Source organism: Adiantum capillus-veneris, chromosome 13, assembly GCF_014529385.1.
Source record: "Adiantum capillus-veneris isolate H3 chromosome 13, ASM1452938v2, whole genome shotgun sequence".
In the NCBI taxonomy this organism is placed as follows: domain Eukaryota; kingdom Viridiplantae; phylum Streptophyta; class Polypodiopsida; order Polypodiales; family Pteridaceae; genus Adiantum; species Adiantum capillus-veneris.
Genome location: NC_140943.1, coordinates 17,174,349 through 17,196,840, shown reverse-complemented (window position 1 = coordinate 17,196,840; position 22,492 = coordinate 17,174,349). Strand labels below are relative to the sequence as shown.

At 43.9% G+C, this 22,492-nt stretch overlaps 1 protein-coding gene across 1 annotated transcript in view; it reads right to left on the bottom strand.

Moving 5' to 3' along the window:
* The window catches only part of DWA1 (DWD (DDB1-binding WD40 protein) hypersensitive to ABA 1), a 75,235-nt gene extending 54,516 nt beyond the window's left edge, over window positions 1-20,719 (bottom strand). Inside the window, exon 1 of the mRNA XM_086526457.1 lies at window positions 20,433-20,719. Coding sequence (XP_086382583.1) covers window positions 20,433-20,630 — 198 coding nt within the window. The 5' untranslated portion in view covers window positions 20,631-20,719. The remainder of the gene's footprint in view (window positions 1-20,432) is intronic.
* Between the last annotated feature and the right edge of the window lie 1,773 nt (window positions 20,720-22,492).

The following is a 22,492-nucleotide window of genomic DNA, read 5'->3' as shown; positions in this document are numbered from 1 at the left end:
AGTACGTTGAAACACACTTTTTCATTACTTTCTTGATTGCAATGTGATTGGCGATGGGAATATGTCAATCACCTACATCCGCAAGTACAATATATTCCTTTCCTTTATGATCAAAGGATAAAGTTTTCTAAACATAGTTAGAATGGGATGCATCTTGTAGTGCCAAGGCATTCCCAATATGACATCACCTCTTTCAAGTGAAGCTAGTAAGAAAGACTCTTGATCTTTGTAGTTATTGACCTTTAAATTCAACTTCCCTATGATTGAAGTAGAAGTGGAGTTTTATTGTAAGTGTAGCGGACGTAAGTGTTGAACTTTGCTCAAGATGGGTGCTAACTGTCATGCTGATGATCATGTTGTGTACAACCAAAGGATATACAACTACTCTAAGTGCCTGGACATGCACGGCCTGCGCAAAGGCTCACAAAGGTTCCAGAACACTTCCTAAGCTAACCTCAGTCCTGGACCTGAAGTAGCTTGTCCACATGCACATAGGGTTAGATGTGCACGTGACATCCCCTCCTCTTCAAAGTGAGGTACTGGTATCGAGCTGCATGGCTTCCTTGTAGTCTGCCAACAACTCGGGGTAATCTCTGAAAAACTCTTCATCCATCCACACTACCTCATGGGTTCCTCCATCCTTGAACTTCAAAAAGTATTGTCTGTCTTGCTTCTTTGAGCCATGGCGAAACCGATGCAACAACACTTGCTCCGGCTCCATGACTCCAGGTTCATCAATGATCTCCGGCTCTTCTTCTTCGAAAATGTCCTTCGGAGGTGTTCCTGAAACACTTTCAACCTAGACACATGGAAAACGTAGTGCATTGACTATGAGTTAAGCAATTGCAATTTCATCAAAACCTCATTGATCTTTTTAATGACAGGAAATGGACCATACATTTTGAAAGACAACTTAGGACACTTCTTTCTGCCTTGCTTAAGACGTTGCTTCATGATTCTTAAATAAACCCAATCCCCTTCCTTGATAGAAACATCCTGATGATGCTTGTTTGCCTGTCGTGAGTAAGACTCCTAAGCCTTGCTTAGCCGAAGCTTCACATTCTCAGAAATCTCATCCAACGACTAACTTTCAGCATTGGCATTAGGCATTGGACTAACCGAGCGAATCAAAAGTAACTGGAACGAACGTCCAAAAGCTGCCTCATACAAAGTTCTACCAATGGCAGAGGAATAAGAGTCGTTCAAAATAGCCTGAACCAATGGAAGATAGAGCTCCCAATGAGACTGCTGATCATGGACATATGACTTCAAAACATAAAAAGCCAACTGATTGTAAATTTCTGTTTGACCATATGACTGTGGATGAAAAGCCGATGAAAATTTCAACTTAGTGCCAAAATTTTCAAAGAGTGCGTGCCAAAAATTGGACGTGAACTTAACATCCCTATCTGAAACAATCGACTTTGGCAAACCACAAAGGGGGTACCTACTACCAATGCTTAATGAACAACCGTGCTATATCTTGTGCGGTGATTATGGCCTTACAAGGAATCAACATGCAAAACTTGCTGAAACGCTCAACAATTGTCAAACATTGAGTGTTCCTTGAATGCAAACTAAGTGGAAGGTTAGTCACAAAATCCATAGAAATATCCTGAAAAGGTCCATCGGGAAGACAGCGCAAGCAAGAGGCCTTGCTGCTTACCCCAATGAGCATTTACCTTTTGACAAATAGTGCACTGTGTGACATAACAAAACACATCCTTTCGCATTTTAGGCCAATAAAAGAATCTTTCTATTTTTCCCAAAGTGGTGTTCATTCTCCTGTGCCCACCCGTGAGAGAGTCATGTGCATCGTGCAATATGGTTGTCCTAAGAGAGGGCAACACACATAGACGGTGACGAAAATACAACAAACCTTCACGAATGAGATAGTTGCTAGGCCTTGGGAAGCAAGAGCCTACAACCACTGCTTACCAAACTCGGAATCTGCATACTAGTCCTTTATGCTGTCGAAAGACACACCCTGAAGAGAAACTGTGGATCTTGACTCAAGACCCAGGATGTGTCCTTTGCGACTTAACGCATCTGCACCAAGGTTAGCTTTTTCAGGCACATACTCAATCAAACCTCCAAATTACTTAAAAAATTTTGACCACCGTGCTTGGCGATCACTCCAATGTGCACTAGGCAGACTACAGCCATTTGAGGGCTTGGTGATCTGTGCGAACTGTAAACTCTCTACCATACAGAAAATGCTTCCAATGCTTAAGAGAGTGAATGACAGACAGAAGTTCTTTGTCATAAACTGAATAGTTCTTTTCTGCACTATTTAGCTTCCAACTAAGGAAAGCAACTGCACGGCCATGCTGTTGAAGCACAGCGCCTATGGCGACATTGCTCGCATCCGTCCATACCTCAAAGGGGTCATCCCAAGAGGCAAGGATAAGACACGACGCTTCTGTCACCGCAACCTTGAGAGCTGCAAAAGCCTCAATGTCACGTGACACATCCCAACCCTATGTGTCCGTGGACAAGCTACAGCATGATCAGGGTTCAGTCAGTCCAGTCAGTCTATATTAGAAGTGATATGGCACTTTTGTGAGTCTATTCGTAGACCGTGCATACCCAGTCACTTAGTGTAGATGCATATCCTCTGGTTGCACACAGCATGATCATCAGTATTCCCTTCAGAATCCATCACATTCAGCTAGGGAAATTTTCTAGTGCATTTAGCCTATTTTCCCTATTTTTGGTATTTTCACTTATTATTTTTAAGTGACTTTCCAACAAAAGTAGGTAGGGCAATTTTGCTAAGTTAATATATAAGCAAACCCAAGTTAGCACTTTCTGCCAGAAGAGGCAGCAGGAGCACATGCTCAACAGGCACCTTCTCAGCAGAACCCAGCACGAACCCCTAGCGTCTTTGGTCCTCATCCTCGCCGCACATCAGCCCAGCGTTTTTCAGCTTGGATCATCACCATCCTCTCTGGCAACCTGGCGTTTTCAAGCAGCAGCAGCATGTTCCCCTAGTCAACATTGGATCGCCATCAAGAGCTGCCATTTTCCAACGATTGCCTCAGCGTTTTCAGCATTGCAAAAATGTTGATTTCAGCAGTAGCAAAAACGCAAATTCAGCAGCATAAAAACGCAGCAGATCAGCGTTTTTAACAAGCCCACATCAACGCTAGTCGGATGCAGAAGAACCCCAATTTTCAGCCCTCGAAAACGCAGCCAAAACAGTCATTTCCAGCCACCGAAACAGTCCCGAAATTCAACAGATAGAAGACCACAGATTTCAGCCCTAAAGTCGTCATCGTCATCACTATCATCGTCATCGGCATAGTCCCAAGTTGCATCAGTCCATTGCATACGCATTGTACCACTTTGTGCAATCAAAAGTAGACCACTCTCACCGACAAGAGTGGGGCCTTCGGAGGAGGGTTTTACAACGTCTCTGGTGTCATACCTCTCTTCTCTCTCTATCATTCAGTCTCATACACTTGCACGCATAGTGTCCATTCACTTTGTTTGTGATCATAGCACTTTTCATTAAGAACGGAAGGCTCTCCCTTCCATAAGAACTAAAAGGAACCCTTGAGCACAGTTCGGAGTACTCATCTTGAGCAAAGCGCAAACAATCATTTTGCTGCACCTAACACTCAATGGCTGCTTTGGGCAACTCCACGCGTTGTCGGCGAGTCTTTACCCCTTTCAAAACATTTGTCATGGGTGCAGCAATGCGTGCAAAATTCTCTACGTGCGAACTATATGCTTGACATAAACCAAGAAAAGAACGCACATCGTATGCAGTTTTGGGCAAATCCCAATTACGTACCTATTCCACCTTCGCAGGATCTAGCTCGACGCCTTTTGCAAAACTGAAATAACCCAGATAAGTAACTTCCGTGAGAAAAAACTCAGATTTCTTAGCTGCAATGTACAGCTGACACTCATCCAAACGGGTTAGAACCCTTTCTACATCCTTTTCATGTTATTCCCATGATACAAAAAAATTGAGAATATCATCAAGAAAGATAAACACACATACACCAACCATGGGAGATATACTGAGTTCGAACAATATAAAGAAATACCAAAAGGGACGCCAAGGTTTGGGGCCCTGCTCTCTTGGGGTGAAACTCCGCCACTCCCCGTCTCGTGTGTCGTGCATCTTTTTCAGTTTAGTGTTATTTGAAGTGTTAAAAGTTGTTCAGCCTGTTCTTTTCCCTTGGCACGTGGTGCCCTCCCGTTACACAAAAGGACTCCTTGTGTTGGGTCTCTTGGTTCCTACCATGTTAGGAGTGTATGTGTCCATTTTTCATGGATGCGCTGCCCTCGTGTCCACTTTCCATGCATGCATTGCCTCTCCACTTTCCATGCATAGGCTACCAGTCTGTCCTGCTGCTACTATTTTTGGATCACGATTTCAGCCACCTACTATTTTTGGATCACCAAAAAATACTATTTTTGAGTCACCTAGTCAACCACCTGCTATTTGTGGGCAACCGAATTAACCAGCTGTACTTTTTAAATTGTCAAGTCAGCCAGCTGATATTTTTGGTCAAAAGCACCTCAAGCTCCTCTTCAAAAGGCGCATTGTAAGCACCTCAAGATTTTCAAGTAAAGTTTGCTTAGTCGGCAATTTGTAATGTTCCCTCCCCTTAAAAGAAGAGTAATCTGACATTCCCTCCCCTACAAAGAAGAGTAATCATCCTCGATTACACCTCTAAACCTGTATAAGCAACAAAACGATGAGTAGACGCTTTCAAGCATTCATACACATCAACATGTCATCAAAGCAATACACAATAAGGTACTGTCACAAATTGATGACATGGCATGTCCAAACTTGAAGAGGTTGGCCAAGAGGACACATTCTATTGGGTTAAAGGCCCAAATGACCCCTTTTATGTACATTTTTAAAGGTTACTAACCTTTAGCCAAGTTCACATTGAACTTGGCCACTAACTTAAAAATGGTCCTATACTTTAATAAAGGGAATGTGAGCCATTTTGCTCACTCACTTATTCCCCTCAAGAATCGTGTAGCGCTCTCTCTCTCTCTCCTTCTTCAATCTACAGCGCCCCCATCTCAGCATGCTAGCGATGTCACGTGACACATCCAACCCTATGTGTCCATGGACAAGCTACAGCATGATCAGGGTTCAGTCAGCCCAGTCAAGTCTAGATTAGAAGTGATCTGACACTTTTGTGAGTCTATTCGTAGACCGTGCATGCCCAGTCACTTAGTATAGATGAATATCCTCCGGTTGCACACAGCATGATCATCAGTATTCCCTTCAGAATCCATCAGATTCAGTCATGGGAATTTTCCAGTGCATTTAGCCTATTTTCCCTATTTTTGGTATTTTTCACTTATTATTTTTAAGTGACTTTTCAACAAAAGTAGGTAGGGCAATTTTGCTAAGTTAATATATAAGCAAACCCAAGTTAGCACTCAATGGCAGAAGAGGCAGCAGGAGCTTCCCGCTCAACAGGCACCTTCTCAGCAGGAACCCCTATCAGCACCCTTGGCGTTTTTGATCTCCATCCTCGCCACAGTTACCCCAGCGTTTCCAGTTTGCATAGCATCAGCACTCCCCCCAGATTCCTGGCATTTTCAGTAGTAGATCGCCATCAGCATTTGCAATTCCCTAGCGTTTGCAGATTCCCCATCATCGCCAGCTTTTTCTCAGCCCTAGCGTTTTTGCTAGTGTTTAGCAGTCAAATCAGTGTTTTTGGTTTTCAGCCCTTACCGCATTAGATGGTCAACGTTTTCAGCCCTATTGGACAGCAACAGATTCAGCCCTAGTTGGTTGCAGAAGATCTCCATTTTCAACCCATAAAAACGAAGCCAAAACAATCATATACCTAGATGAATCCAGGATATACCCAGATTCACCCTTGAAGAAAAGTGCAAGGTATAGACTCATGGTAGTCACCCACGAGACAATAGAACCATCAGCTCCATCAAGCATAGTATTGACTAAATACCACGACATCCCCACTAACGTCGTCAGTGCCCAATAGTGGGTGTAGAACTAGGTACAAACATATGTTCCCAAACACAACACACACAACACGCGCACACACATGAGCATACATCAACACAAAGTTCAGCGTGCTGAGTTTCTGTCATGACTCCGGAGATCAAGGGCAGACTCAGCCATAATGAAGCCTAGCACTAAGAGAAGCGTGTTCAGCCAAACAGTCCCGAAATTCAGCAGTTAGAAGACCACAGATTTCATCCCTAAAGTCGTCGTCGTCGTCACCGTCGTCGTCATCAGCAGCATAGTCCCAGATTGCATCAGTCCATGGCATCGTCATTGTACCACTTTGTGCAATCAATAGTAGACCACTCTCGCCGACGGAGGGTTTTACATCTCTGGTGTTATCTCTCTTCTCTCTCTATCTCTCAGTCATATTCATTTGCACGCACAGTGTCCATTCACTTTGTTTGTGATCATAGCACTTTCCATTAAGAACGGAAGGCTCTCCCTTCCATAAGAACTAAAAGGAACCTTGAGCACAATTCGGAGCACTCATCTTGAGCAAAGCGCAAACAATCATTCCGTTGCACCTAACATTGGTATCAGAGCTTTGGCAGTGTTCTGTATCACTCAAGGAAAGAACCACAAGAATTTTTTTTGCTTGTTGAGGTCGCACGAACCCAAGTTCTCTTGGGTGTATCGATTCCTAATCGTGTTTTGTTGAAGAGTGACAGAAATCCCAAGAAAGAAGGGCTTGTCCAGCCTCCCCTTGTGTCTCTTTTCACTCATTGAGAGCGGACCGTGCACTTAGCGGCCGGCCAATCGACGTGAGGTGGGAAAAAGCAACCTTGGTGTGAGCGCAAGGCCGCCAAGGGGTGCGTCCGCAGAAAGGAGTAGAACTCGGGTGAAGAGAAGATCCTTCTCAAACGCGGTTTGCAAGCGAAAGAGAACCTCAAGAACTCAAGAACCTCAAGAACCAAGACACCCAAGAATCCAAGTTCCTCGTGAACTTAAGAACCCAAGACCACAAGAACCCACGACTTCAGAATGGTCATCACTCAAAGCGGAATGGATACTTCGCTTGGAGGTGATGAGCATGAGAGAGGTGAAGAAGAATTTCCCCAACAAGGAGGTTTTTCCGACCCTTCCCCATCTACGACAAGGATTGCACTAACTCCTATGGAGGCTTTCGACAAGAGGATGATGGACAAGAAGTTAGAAAGCGAAAAAAGAATAGCAGCCATAGAGCGCAAATACCAAGAAAGAATGGCAACCATAGCACATGAGAGCGAGCAAGCATGCTTGGAAGCCAAAGCAAGAGAAGCAAAATTTGATCGCGAGACCAAAGAAAGAGAAGCAAGATTTTATTGCGATAACAAAGCACCGATGCAACAGATTCGGGAAAAGAAGACTCTCTCAGTCTCTTCTTCTCCAAAGCATGACACACAAGATTTGCATGATTGTGTGAATCATGATGATGATTTGATTGACAATGACTTGCATGATGATTTGAATGACAATGATAAGCATGATGATTTGGATGCCAATGATTTGCATAATGATTTGGATGACAATGACAAGCATTATGATTTGCATATTCAAGATGTGATTTCTCACAAGTATGATGAGTCGCATGAAGATGATGTGATTGTTCACAAGAGTGATGTGTTAGTGGATGTTTTTTCTAGCGAAGCTAACCTCGTTGTAGTTTTGATCAATCATGAAGAACCGATCTTGGCTTTCGAGTCGAGGTCCAAGGAACCCCCACAAGACGATTCGATCATTCACGAAGAATCAGTCGAGGTCCACAGATCCCCCACAAGAAGATTCGGTAGATTCCGAAGAAGCGATCGTGGCTCTCGAGCCTAAGTCCAAAGAACCATTACAGGAAGTATTATGTGTTCGCATGATTGATACGCACGCATTGTTCGAGTGTTCCATTCATGACTGTTTCCTGTATTTTAGTCATCATCTTTATGTGATCCCTTTTCCTAGGCATGACATATTGTATGTTGAGCACGTTTCTCTCATGGATTAGCACGAATGTATGAGGATTTTTCATGAAAAGCTGAAAAGTATGTATGTAAGGAAGTCACATTCCATGTCTCTTCCTTGGCATGACACATTCGTAGAACGAGCACATGAAAGTATGAGCACCAAGCATGGGCATTTCCATTGTGACTTGCCACAGTTGATTGATTTCGATCAAAAAGAAAAGATTCGATCTCATTGTTTGCATGTGTTTGATGAACGGGTTGTCACTCCGTCTCTATGTTCATCTACATTGCATACACAGTCTTTAGATAAGACAAGATTTTTTCCTTTCACTTTACATGGAATGGGTATATTCATGGTTTTGTGTTGGAAATGGTTTCAGGAATTTTCAGCCATGGAGATTATTGAAGACGAAAGAAGCATGACTCTAGACGAAGTTGAAGCAAGGAAGGAGCCACAGAAGACTTTGTGTTGCTTTCGACGCGGCCCAAAGAAGCAAGCGTTGCAGACCTTTATCAAGTTCAAGTACCGCACGACCCACACATCAGAGTGGGCTGGCGAAGAGTCCCTTCCGGCATTCCGGATGCTATTGGCGCTCTCCCTCGATGCCATACAGTTCGGTATCAGTACCTCAATTTGAAAAGGAGGGGATGTCACGTGAGACATCCAACCCTATGTGTCCACAAGCTACAGCATGATCAGGGTTCAGTCAGTCCAGTCAAGTCTAGATTAGAAGTGAGCTGGCACTTTTGTGAGTCTATTCGTAGACCGTGCATGCCCAGTCACTTAGTATAGATGCATATCCTCTGGTTACACACAGCATGATCATCAGTATTCCCTTCAGAATCCATCAAATTCAGTCGGGGGAATTTTCTAGTGCATTTAGCCTATTTTCCATATTTTTGGTATTTTTCACTTATTATTTTTAAGTGACTTCCCAACAAAAGTAGGTAGGGCAATTTTGCTAAGTTAATATATAAGCAAACCCAAGTTAGCACTCAATGGCAGAAGAGGCAGCAGGAGCTTCCCGCTCAATCGACACCTTCTCAGCAGGAACCCCCATCAGCACCCTTGGCGTTTTTGGTCTCCATCCTCGCCACAGTTACCCTAGCGTTTCCAATTTGCATAGCGCCAACACTCCCCCCAAATTCCTCGCGTTTTCAGTAGCACATCGCCATCAGCATTTGCAGTTCCCTAGCGTTTGCAGATTCCCCATCATCGCCAGCTTTTTCTCAGCCCTAGCGTTTTTGCTAGCGTTAGCAGTCAAATCAGCGTTTTTGGTTTTCATCCCTTACCGCATCAGATGGTTAGCGTTTTCAGCCCTATTGGACAGCAGCAGATTCAGTCCTAGTTGGTTGCAGAAGATCTCCATTTTCAGCCCATAAAAACGCAGCCAAAACAGTCATTTTCAGCCACCGAAACAGTCCCGAAATTCAACAGTTAGAAGACCACAGATTTCAGCCCTAAAGTCGTCGTCGTCATCGGCATAGTCCCAGATTGCATCAGTACATTGCATCGTCATTGTGCCACTTTGTGCAATCAATAGTAGACCACTCTCGTCGACGAGAGTGGGGCCTTCGGAGGAGGGTTTTACAACGTCTCTGGTGTCGTATCTCTCTTCTCTCTCTATCTCTCGGTCTCATTCATTTGCACGCACAGTGTCCATTCACTTTGTTTATGATCATAGCACTTTCCATTAAGAACGGAAGGCTCTTCCTTCCATAAGAACTAAAAGGAACCTTGAGCACAGTTTGGAGCACTCATCTTGAGCAAAGCGCAAACAATCATCCCGCTGCACCTAACAAGTGTCATCTCTCCAAGCTTCAAGCCCTGCACATATTTTCGTGCTCTATCACTTGCACACACTATTGCGCGCTCATCAACTGGTATCAGAGCCAAATTAGGGTTTGCTTCCAAACCTGCAAACGCTGATTTTCAGCCAAGGAGGTCAACTTTCACACAAGATTTTGCAATTTTATCACCAAAGGACTCGTCCCCGGACACTAGAGGGCTCCCGGCAAGTCAAATTGACCTAAAACGGGCTGAAATTAGGTCAAATCAGCAAATTACAGGTTATGACAGCAAAATACAGCTTTTGCAAATCATGTATTAAGGTGTGGGAACATCTTTACTAGGTCCCCGCTACCCGAAAACAAAGAAATTGCCAAAAACAGGTCCCAAAACATCTACATTGAGGAAAGTGCAAACTCATGCAATTTATGCACATTTGACAAGTTTTGGCTATGTATGACCATTTGTGGCTCAATCTTCTGCTATTTGATGCTACAAATTGGGGTTTTTGCTCATACATGCTTCTAAAGGCTGTGCATTAGCCTTATGTATGTTCTGTGAGGCTGAAAACAACTAAAATTGTTGTTTTTGAACACAAAGTCACTCGCTGAAATTTCATGTGCATAAATTTCAGAAATTGTTTTTTGTGCCTAAATCGACCCATTTTGCCGCAAATTGCTCCTATGACCATTTGGAGCTGTAGTGCACACTTCTATGAGGTTATACTCCGGTTTTGATGCATTTTGCCCAAAAAATTCATTATATAAGCCCTCTTATTCGTGCAACTATGGCCTCATCTTCGGATGTGAAGAATCTCTTCGAGATTAGGAGGTTCGATAGAACATGTTTCGACCTTTGGAAAGACAGGATCCAAGAAATCCTATTTCTTAAGGATTGTGAAGGGGCACTTGAACAACTGAAGCCACAGAATATGTCGGACGAAGCATGGGTTAGCCTGAACAGGAAGGCAGTTACATACATCAAAATGGCCATGACCGATGAGACAGCCATTGATTTGAAAGGTCTCACAAATGCTTTTGTGGGAGAAGTTAAAGGCGATGTATGAGAATACAACGCCTGTCAACCAAGTGCATTTGATGCAAAAACTTGTTGGCATGCAACTAGATGAGTCCAAGAGCGCTGCAGAGCATTTGTCATTGTTTACAGGTACTTTGTTGCAGTTATTACAGGATTCAGGTTTGCCTCCTTTTGATGATAAGCTGAAAGCTATCTTCTTGCTTATGACCTTACCTGATTCATGGGAAACATTGGTGGTTTCATTGTCGAAAACCCCAATTTGACCTTTGATGGTGTTAGGGTTCTATCTTGAATGAGGAAACCAGGTGGAGAGGGAGGCAGCTCTGCCAACATGGTTAGAGACAGGACAGAGAAGAAGAATGTATATGCACAAAGGAGTAAGAGTAAGAGTAAAGAAAGGGGAAATGCCAGCAAAGGCAAGGGTGATATGACTTGCTATCAGTGTGGTAGGAAAGGTCACAAGAAACCCGATTGCAGGTACAACAAAGCCGAGTTAGAACGGAAAAAGAATGGCGGAGACAAATAGAAAGAGAAGAAGGAAGCCAAGACAGATGCACAGGACAGCTCAAAGGACAAAGAGAAGGCCAATGTGGCCTCTAGTGTTGTGATTGAGGAGCTGTCAGATGTAGAGGGCATCTTGTGTGCCACTTTGTCAGATGATGATGCTTATGACCTTGATGCCCCTCTTAATGTTCATACACAGGACATGCAGATCACCAAGAGTGATCTTATTGATGCTTTGTTGATTGTCATGATGCATTATCCGAGACTTGGATAGTTGATTCCAGTGCTTCATTTTATGTGACTCCTATCAAGGAGTGTTTCTATACTTTTGATGCAGGCAAGCATTGCCATGTATACCTTGGAAACAATCATGCATGTTCCATTGAGGGTATTGGCACTGTGCATCTCTCCATAGATGGCACAAATGAGCTTGTCTTGCATAATGTTAGATATGTGCCGGGAATCAAGAAGAGTCTGCTTTCTGTTGGTCAGATGGATATGCATGGTTACAGCATCTTGTTTGAGAGAGGATCATGGAAAATGACTAAAGACTCAAGGCTGATTGTAAAGGGCACAAAGAAAGGGACACTTTACTGCATGCATGGAAAGGCCGTGTTGGGCAAGTTTATTGCATTGGCTGAAATTAACTCTCACATGGAGTTATAGCACAAGAGACTTGGCCATATGAGCCAAAAGGGCCTTTCTAAGCTTTGTACTTTGAACAAGCTTGATGCTAAGGGCACAAAGCTTGACTTTTGTAATGAATGTCAATATGGCAAGCAAGTAAAGCGTTCTTATTACTCTAGCGTCTCTCGTAAACCTTGTGTGCTTGATCTTGTACATTCTGATGTATGTAGCATGCCCACTAGGTCTATGGGAGGTGCATGCTATTTTGTCTCCTTTGTTGATGATCATTCTAGGAAAATTTGGGTTTATTTGCTTAAATCTAAGGATGAAGCCTTTGTTGCATTTAAGAAATTTCATGCATTTGTGACCACCCAAACAGGTAGAAGGCTGAAATGCTTGCGTATGGACAATGGGGGGGAGTTCACAAGTGCTGAATTTAACAAATTTTGTGAAAATTTGGGCATTAAGAGAGAGCTTATTGTGCCATACAGCCCCTCTTCTAATGGTGTGGCTGAAAGATTCAATAGGACACTTTGTGAGAGGGTGAGATGCATGCTGTCCACAACTAATCTCTCTCATGGATTTTGGGGAGAAGCTTTGAAAACTGCAGTGCATATATGCAATCGATCCTCTCACATGTCTTTGAAAGCTGACATCCCTAAAGAGGTTTGGTCTGGCAAGCCTGCTTCATATGATCACTTACGCATTTTTGGTTGCGAAGCTTTTGTGCATATTAGACCTGAGTTGAGAAGCAATCTAGATGCCAAGTGCATTAAAGGCCTTTTAATGGGATATGGTGAAGAAGGCGAATGTTAGGTGCAGCGGAATGAATGTTGTATTTTCTCAAGATTAGTGATCTTTATTGCTCAAGGTTCCTTTTTGTTATTAGGGAAAGAGAGAGCTTTCCGTCTTGTAGAGTGTTGTGGTCACGAACAAAGTGAGTGGTTATTGTGCGTGCAAATGAATGAGACTGAGAGAAGGAGAGAGAAGAGATACGACACCGAGAGGTTGTAAAACCCTCCTCCGAAGGCCCCACTCTCGTCGGCGAGAGTGGTCTACTTTGATTGCACGAAGGTGTACAATGCGTATGCAATGGACTGATGCAATGGGACTATGCCGATGACAACGAACGGTGGTGACGACAGCGACTTGATGGCTGAAATCTGAGATCTTTTATCTGTTGTTTTCATGGTCTTCTTGGTGGCTGAAAATGACTGTTTTGGCTGCGTTTTTATGGCTGAAAATGGGGCAACATCTGTAACCGTCTTGGGGGGAAATCTGCTACTTTGTCAACTGCTGAAAACTGCGTTTCTGCGAGGCTGAACTGCAGACTTTCTGGCGTTAGTGGATTGGGCTGAAAACGCTGGAAAGGCTGGGCTGAAATTGGCTAATCTGGTGCAGAGCCTAGCGTTAGTGAAAACGCTGCATAGGCATGGCTGTTGTGAGCAAAAAACGCTGATTTGCTGAATTCCTTGAGTCCCAAAAACGCCAGGGTTTGGGGCTGATGCTGAGGTTCAAAAACGCTGATGATCTGCTATTACTGACTACTAGCGTTAGTGATTTCTTGTACTGCTGCCAAGGCTAGAGGAAACGCCAGGCATGTGGTGGTGATGGCTGGCTAGGAAACGCCAAGGGGAGGGAAGGTATGGCGATGGTCTACTGCGGCGGGGGGGTACTGCTGAGAAGTTGCCTGTTGAGCGGGAAGCTCCTGCGGCCTCTTCTGCCAGAAAGTGTGAACTTGGGTTTGCTTATATATTAACTTAGCAAAATTGCCCTACCTACTTTTTTAGGAAAGTCACTTAAAATTAATAAGTGAAAATCCCAATAAATAGGAAAATAGGCTAAATGCACTAGAAAATTCCCCTAACTGATGCTAATGGATTCTGATGGGAATTCCGATGATCATGCTGTGTGCAACCAGAGGATATGCATCTATGCTAAGTGACTAGGCATGCACGGTCTACGAATAGACTCACAAAAGTGCCACATCACTGCTAATCTAACTTGATCGCACTAACTGAACCCTGCTGTGGTGTAGTTTGTCCACGGACACATAGGGTTGGGATGTGTCACGTGACAGCGAAATGGGTTACAGGATTTGGTTACCTCGGCTCAAAAGGGTTGTGCGCAACCGGGATGTTGTTTTTAATGAGGCAGGGCTGCTTCAAAACAATTGTGCCTCAAAACATGACCATAAAAGGGTCAAATTTCAGCATGACCAACCACCTGTTAGGCCTATTCTTGACCCTCAGAATGCACCACATATGGCTGAAAATGTAGATGATCCAGTGGTGTTTGAGCCAGAAGATGTTGGACAGAAAATTGAGGCTCCTAAAGGGCATTTGCAGCCACGAAACAATGCTGAAAATGGTATTGAAAATGATGTACAGCAGCCCATTGTTGATGATTTTATTATGCCACCTGATGCAGACCCATTACCGGATAATGTGGATCATTGGGTGAGGCGGTCTACTCATCCAAGACGGACTGTAAGTAGATATGATCCCTCTTTGCATTACACTATGTTGACAGATGAGGGAGAGCCTCTTACGTATAAAGAGGCAAAGACATGTGAGGACAGCGACAAGTGGGAGCTTGCTATGCAGGAAGAGATTAAAGCTTTGCATGCTAATCATACTTGGGATTTGGTGGAATTGCCCAAAGCAAGGAAAGCTATTCCTAACAAATGGGTGTATAAAATCAAAACAGTTGATACAAAACCCAAGTATAAGGCAAGGCTAGTTGCAAAGGGATATGTTCAAACCAAGGGCATAGACTTTCAGGAAGTGTTCTCTCCTGTAGTGAAGATGACCACTTTGCGTATATTGTTTGCCATAGTGGCTACCCTTGATTTGGAAATGGACCAAATGGATGTACATACCGCTTTCTTGCATGTGATGTGGAGGAAGAGCTTTACATGAAGCAACCCGAGGGTTTTGCTATTCCTAGCAAGAAACATTTGGTATGTATGCTCAATAGAAGCTTGTATGGGTTGAAACAATCATGTAGACAATGGTACAAGAAGTTTGACCACTTCATGCTCAAACATGGTTACAAAAGAAGCCATGCAGACCATTGTTTGTATACCAAACGTGATGAGGATGGCAGCCCTATCATTCTTGTGCTCTATGTGGATGATATGTTGATAGCTGCAAAGAAAAGAAGCATTGTTGATGTTAGGTGCAGCAGAATGAATGTTGTATTTTCTCAAGATTAGTGATCTTTATTGCTCAAGGTTCCTTTTAGTTCTTAGGGAAAGAGAGAGCTTTCCGTCTTGTAGAGTGCTGTGGTCACGAACAAAGTGAGTGGATTGTGCGTGCAAGTGAATGAGACTGAGAGAAGGAGAGAGAAGAGATACGACACCGAGAGGTTTGTAAAACCCTCCTCCTAAGCCCCACTCTTGTCGACGAGAGTGGTCTATTCTTTGATTGCACAAAGGTGTACAATGCGTATGCAATGGACTATGCAACTTGGTCTATGCCGATGACGACGACGACGACGACGATGGCTGAAATCTGAGATCTTCTAATCGCTGAATTTCGGGACTGTTTCGGTGGCTGAAAATGACTGTTTGGCTGCGTTTTCTTGGCTGAAAAATGAGGTTTCTTAGGGCTGAAAACTGATGGTCTTTACGGGCTGAATCTGCTACACTTTAGGTGAATAATGTCGGTCTTAATTTGCTGCTGAAATCCAAAAACGCCGGGGGCTGAAATTGATCCTTCTGTTGCCGGGGTTCTGCAAATGCAAAAACGCTAGGCTGATCTGCTGTGTCGTGATGACGCCGGGGCTGATCTGCTGTGCACAAATCGCCAAGGCTGATCTGATGCAAAAACGCTAGGTCTTCTGTGGAGAAAACGCCAGAGTAGTCGCGGGGGTTGGTCTTGCTGAGAAGTTGCCTGTTGAGCAAGGTGCTCCTGCTGCCTCTTCTGCCAGAAAGTGCTAACTTGGGTTTGCTTATATATTAACTTAGCAAAATTTCCCTACCTACTTTTGTTGGAAAGTCACTTAAAAATAATAAGTGAAAATCCCAATAAATAGGAAAATAGGCTAAATGCACTGGAAAATTCCCCTAACTGATGCGAATGGATTCTGATGGGAATTCCGATGATCATGTTGTGTGCAACCGGAGGATATGCATCTATGCTAAGTGACTGGGCATGCACGGTCTACCAATAGACTCACAAAAGTGCCAGATCACTGCTAATCTAGACTTGACTGAACTGACTGAACCCTGCTGTGGTGTAGCTTGTCCACGGACACATAGGGTTGGGATGTGTCACGTGACAGTTGATGCTCTTAAAGGGAAGCTAAAATCTGCATTTTCAATGAAAGACCTTGGGGCAGCCGAACATATACTTGGAGTGCGAGTTAGAAGGCAAAGGGACCAGCGCATATTGTATTTATCGCAAGAAAAGTACATTGAAAAGGTGTTGGACAGATTTAACATGGCTGAAGCAAAGCCTCTTGGAGTGCCATTATAGCCATATGTCAAAATCTCCAAGGATGATTGCCCCAAGTCAAAGGAAGAAGCCAATGACATGCAAAGTGTGCCTTACGCTTCAGCTTGTGGTTCACTTATGTATGCTATGGTTGCTACTAGGCCTGACATAGCCCATGCAGTGGGAGTTGTGAGCCGGTTTATGGCTAATCCAAGCAGGTTGCATTGGGATGCAGTGAAGTCCATTATGAGGTACTTGAAAGGGACTAAAAACAAATGCCTCTGCTATGGTAAAGGACCATTGGAGTTGAAGGGATTTTGTGACTCTTACATGGCTGGTGATGTGGATACACGGAAATCCACAAGTGGCTATGTGTTTACTCTTGTAGGAGGTGCTGTTTCATGGTGTTCTAGATTGCAAAAGATCGTTGCATTGTCTACTACAGAGGCTGAATATATTTCAGCCACTGAGGCTTCCAAAGAAGCCATTTGGTTAGCACGTCTATGCAGCGAGTTTGGTTTGCCTGACAAGGCACCTATGCTTGGTTGTGATAGCCAAAGTGCCATATGTCTGGCAAAGAATGCCATGTTTCATGAACGCACAAAGCATATTGATGTGCAGTATCACCTCATTCGAGAAGTGCTTGAGGATGGCCTTATCACATTGGTTAAGGTCCATACATCACAAAATCCAACAGATGCTCTCACAAGTGCTTACCCAAAGCACAACATCAGCTATGCATACAGATGCTGGGAGTCACGTAGCTTAAAGGCGTCATTTATGCCTTTAAGTGGGAGGTTGTTGGGTTAAAGGCCCAAATGACCCCTTTTATGTACATTTTTAAAGGTTACTAACCTTTGGCCAAGTTCACATGAACTTGGCCACTAACTTAAAAATGGTCCTATACTTTGATGAAGGGAATGTGAGCCATTTTGCTCACACACTTATTCCCCTCAAGAATCGTGTAGCGCTCTCCCTCTCTCCTTCTTCGATCTGCAGCGCCCCCATCTCAGCATGCGCGCCCCCATCTCAGCATGCTAGCGCCATCTCTCCAAGCTTCAAGCCCTGCACTTCTCCTCGTGCTCTATCACTTGCACACACTACTGCGCGCTCATCACATTCACCTCTCAAATCGGCCATGAAACAGAAAGCAAAGCCAAGTGCAGACAAGCAAAAGCTGTACCTGCACTATGAATTTGATGATGTTCTGGAGCAACAGGTCAATAAATTGATGACTACGAAGAGCTATCGGAAGAGTAGTTGAGCAATAGACTATCCCTGACTATTTTGGTAAGAAATCTACTTTCGTGGCAGTCAGTAAATCCAAGAAGCGTGTTCGCTTTGAGGATGATCCCACTTCATCATTGTTAGGTGCAGCGGAACGATTGTTTGCGCTTTGCTCAAGATGAGTGCTCCGAACTGTGCTCAAGGTTCCTTTTAGTTCTTATGGAAGGGAGAGCCTTCCGTTCTTAATGGAAAGTGCTATGATCAAGAACAAAGTGAATGGACATTGTGCATGCAAGTGTATGAGACTGAGAGATAGAGAGAAGAGAGATACGACACCAGAGACATTGTAAAACCCTCCTCCGAAGGCCCCACTCTCGTCGGCGAGAGTGGTCTACTTATGATTGCACAAAGTGGTACAATGACGATGCAATGGACTGATGCAACTTGGACTATGCCAATGATGACAACGACGACTTTAGGGCTGAAATTTGTGGTCTTCTAACTGCTGAAAATCTGCAAATCTTTGGGCTGTTTTGGGTGGCTGAAAATGACTGCTTTGGCTGCGTTTTTATGGCTGAAAATGGGGGTTCTTCTACAACCAATGGGGATGAATCTGCTATCTCCTATGCATGCTGAAAACGTTGAGTTTTCTGCTGCAAAATAGGCTGAAAACCAAAAACGCTGATGCTCTTCTGTAGCGTTAGTAGAAAACGCTGGATATTTGGGGAAGTTGGCGATCATGGGAGAAAACGCCAGGGATCTGGAGTTGCTACTGCTAGCGATCTGCAAACGCCAGGGATTTGATGTCTGTCGGCGATGATGCAAACTGAAAACGCTAGGGCTGATGTGTGGCGAAGGTGGGGGAACTAAAAACACCAAGGGTACTGCGGGGGTTCTGCTGAGAAGGTGCCTATTGAGCATATGCTCTGCTCCCTCTTCTGCCATTTAGTGCTAACTTGGGTTTGCTTATGTATTAACTTAGCAAAATTGCCCTACCTACTTTTGTTGGGAAGTCACTTAAAAATAATAAGTGAAAAATACCAAAAATAGGGAAAATAGGCTAAATGCACTGGAAAAATCCCCTAACTGATTCTAATGGATTCTGATGGGAATTCTGATGATCATGTTGTGTGCAACCAGAGGATATGCATCTATACTAAGGGACTGAGCATGCACGGTCTACGAATACACTCACAAAAGTGCCAGATCACTTTTAAATCTAGACTGACTGGACTGACTGAACCCTTGTCGTGCTGTAGCTTGTCCACGACTCCACGGACACATAGGGTTGGATGTGTCACGTGACAATCATCGCCTTTCGATAGCTCAGAGAGTTCCTCTCTCTCTTAACTCTAGCAAGGAGGACAAGACACACCGGAAGCGGAGAGAGACTAAGAAGAGCAAGAAGAACAAGAAAACTAAGAAGAGCATATCCCACAAAAAATCTCAGAAGCATCAAAAGCATTCTGACAGTTTCAATAAGGACACCTCGTCCTCTGACAGTTTTGACTCAGACTAAGTCAATGATGTGAAGAAGAGAAGACACCGGTATCATTCCAACTAGTATGACCATCTCGAAAAGAAGAGTAGGAAGACTAAAGATTTTAAGGAGGGTGGACAAGCACTCAAGTTTGATACATTTTTAGGCTATATAAGGATACCCACCGAACTCTTGCATTCATGCAATTTTTCAAAACACTCTAAAGTGCGAAGAGCGTTGACTTATCTAAAGGGAATGCCCAGACATGGTGGTCTAGGAAGGAGGTGGATTATAAGGAGCAGGAGGAGGTGGAGAGTGAGGATCATTCTGCATGTGGCCTCCACACCTACACCACCATTAGGGATAAAGGTTCCACCCTATTCACAGAGCACCGCTCCCTCCATCAATTTTTAGAGTTCGCACATCTCCACATGTGGGGAGATTTATTCTAGACATTCAGCGACACAGAGAGATCTCTTTACAGGCCCAGACAGCACCAAGAGGGGGATATCTCACACAAATCACAGCATTCTTTCACAGATCCACCCCACCTCCGACCCCCCCACAATAGGGAGACACTTTCCAGATGCTGGAGACACTCGAAGCTAGCAGGAGACAGAAAGCACCTGGTTTTTAGACACCCTCTACTAGCGAGAGATGACAGAGGTCAAAGACCAATTCCATCAAGAGACTACAGAGCGCCTGGCTCGGCTAAGATCAAATCCAAACGTATTCTTCAAGGCATTGTTGCACCCCCCTGATTGATGTACACCATACTACACCCCAGTATCGTACGGGATGGAGCTACCTAGACTGCATATCATGCTTGTATACCCTATGCATATAGTCTTGCATTACGAGCCCCTAGCGATAGAGCTCCATCATGACCATTACCCGTGGAAGCACCACCCACTAAATGTATACTCCAAATTAAGTCCTAAAATCAGCTTACCAGTTAGCTATACTCTTTCCTTTTCAGTTCAGCTTTTGCCTAGCTATACTCTTTCAGCTTTTTCCTTTTTTGCATTACTTAGAGGATATACCCCCCACTCAATGCGTATTCCAGATTGAGTCCTAGCATCAGCTTACCAGTTACCTATACTCTTTCATTTCAACTCAGCCTTTCCCTTTTAGGAATGCCAGAGGATATACCACCATATAAAGTGATTTGTCTCATAGGCTGAGTTCGGCCTTTCAAAGACGTTAAGAAATCTCAGAGGATATACCACCATGTAAAGTGATTTGTCTCATAGGCTGAGTTCGGCCTTTCGAAGAGACTCTCTCTCTCTCTCTCTCTCTCTCTCTCTCTCTCTCTCTCTCTCTCTCTCTCTCTCTCACACACACACACACACACACAAACAGACACACACAGAGGTACCTGAGAATCGAGGCATGAAGTGATGGAGTACAGGCATACGCTGCCATTGCTTGAAGCAGTGGCGAGAAGGTCCGAAGAGGGGGCGAGACGTGCTGCATAGACAGTGCGCGTGGATGCCTCCCTCTCTGCTTCCAAGCTGGTCTTGTAGGCGGCCTCGTCCCAGTTTCTGACGTCCCAATTCTGCTCAGCCTTCCCCATATTTGATGCAGTTCAAGCTCTCTCTCTCTCCGTCTCCTGCTTGCTGGTTCAGTACATCGTTTTTACTCTACCATCATACAGCTTATGGTATATAAATAATGACCTTCAATATTAAGGTCCACCTTATTGGCTGCTTTACACGGCTCGAAGCTAACTAGCATACAATTATTGGCTGCAAAAAAAGGTAGCAGACAAGAAGTGGGTAGCCACCACCCTAGGCACAAGCACAGCCGGGAATAGAACTATGGACAGCTCACGTAGGAGGTGACGTTGAACTAGTAAGCTAAAACACAAGCTGGCACTTTATTCCGTCTCCAAAAGTGACGAGCACGCATAGAGGGAATGTGTATCCAACCTTAAATTCATCTTTTTTATGTTCGATCTAGAAAACTACACTTCAAACAAGGTGATAAGCGCAAGTACACTTTAGACAAGGTGGCTAGCACATAATATTGGGGGAGAGACCTCCACTTGGACACCCTTGATTATAACTGCAAGATGTTATGTCTAGGCTCAATTTGAAAGTCCGCATAGAAAAGTCCACTCTCAAAAGCATGCCTCCCATGACCAACAAGTAGTGAAGCATGGCTGAAATTCCCGCATGGTGGGCTAACCTGAAGGGTTCCTATTTTCTTCAATTCCACCCACTGTTTTATGTTGTGTTCTTTTGATGCGGATCCCTATTTTTGAGTGATTTGCTCTTTATTGCAAGCGTGTTGCTATGATTTTCATCAATTTTCTTCCTTTCACATCATTTATTAAGTCTATCCTTGATGTGCTTTGCATTACCCATGTGTGGGGAAAGCCCTTCCCAAGAGTTGTCCAAATATAGGGGATATTTTATGGCGAGCATTTTTTGGGGAGCGCTTTTTTGGAATCCGACGAACAGATTCCAAAAAGATCCTTTCCTCTCTTCTCAACTTTACTCTCTCTCTCTCTCTCTCTCTCTCTCTCTCTCTCTCTCTCTCTCACACACACACACACACACACACACACACACGGAGAAGTATACACCTAAATCAATTTACATCAAGATTAATGCTAACAAAAAGAGAGATTAAAAGATTTATAAACCAAGATAATCCAAAACATCTTTGCCAAAGGTCCAATTCCTACCCAATCTATATCAACTTTTCCAGATACAATCCATGGCAAAAAATGTGTCACAAAATTGTACAATCTTGGGCTTGCCGCTTCACTCTAAGTTTGGATATGTGTGTTCAGGGCTAAGAGTATTGTAGACATGTACTTTGCTCAGCACGGATTGATGTATGAATATGTTTTCAGTTTGGCTCAATCCAAAAACTCTCAAGAAAATGAAGTACAAGTGCTTCCAGGCCAAATAAGATTTTTTCTTGGCCTCCCTATCGGTGAAATCAGGGCATGTGCAATAGGGATCATCCTTGATGTGCACCTCATACACCCCCGCATGTCCATCTACCATGTGATGCTCAACCTTGAAGACTTCATGTGCTTTGTCTAGAATGCATTTCTCTTCAATCACCTTAGCCTTTAAACAAAGAGTGAAACCAATTTTCTTAGCTGCCTCCTCTGAAATGGAAGTCTAAAACTTGACTCTTATGCCATTTCTTAGTATTAAACCACTACTACTTGCTTTTCTTGAAGCGGAAGAGGAATCACCTCCACCCCTGGGAGGAGTTCGCATTGTCGTTGCACTCTCTTGATCTTTTCCAACTGTCTCCACTTGAAATCCTTCTTCAAGTAGTACCTCAACTTCTTCATCTATGAGATTTGTTCCTAGATCAGCAGGCCAAGTTGTTGGAGGAGGAGCTGGCCTTGGTTCTATATTATGATCCACCACATAGCAATGAATAACATGTCTGAGATAGAACCAAACCATT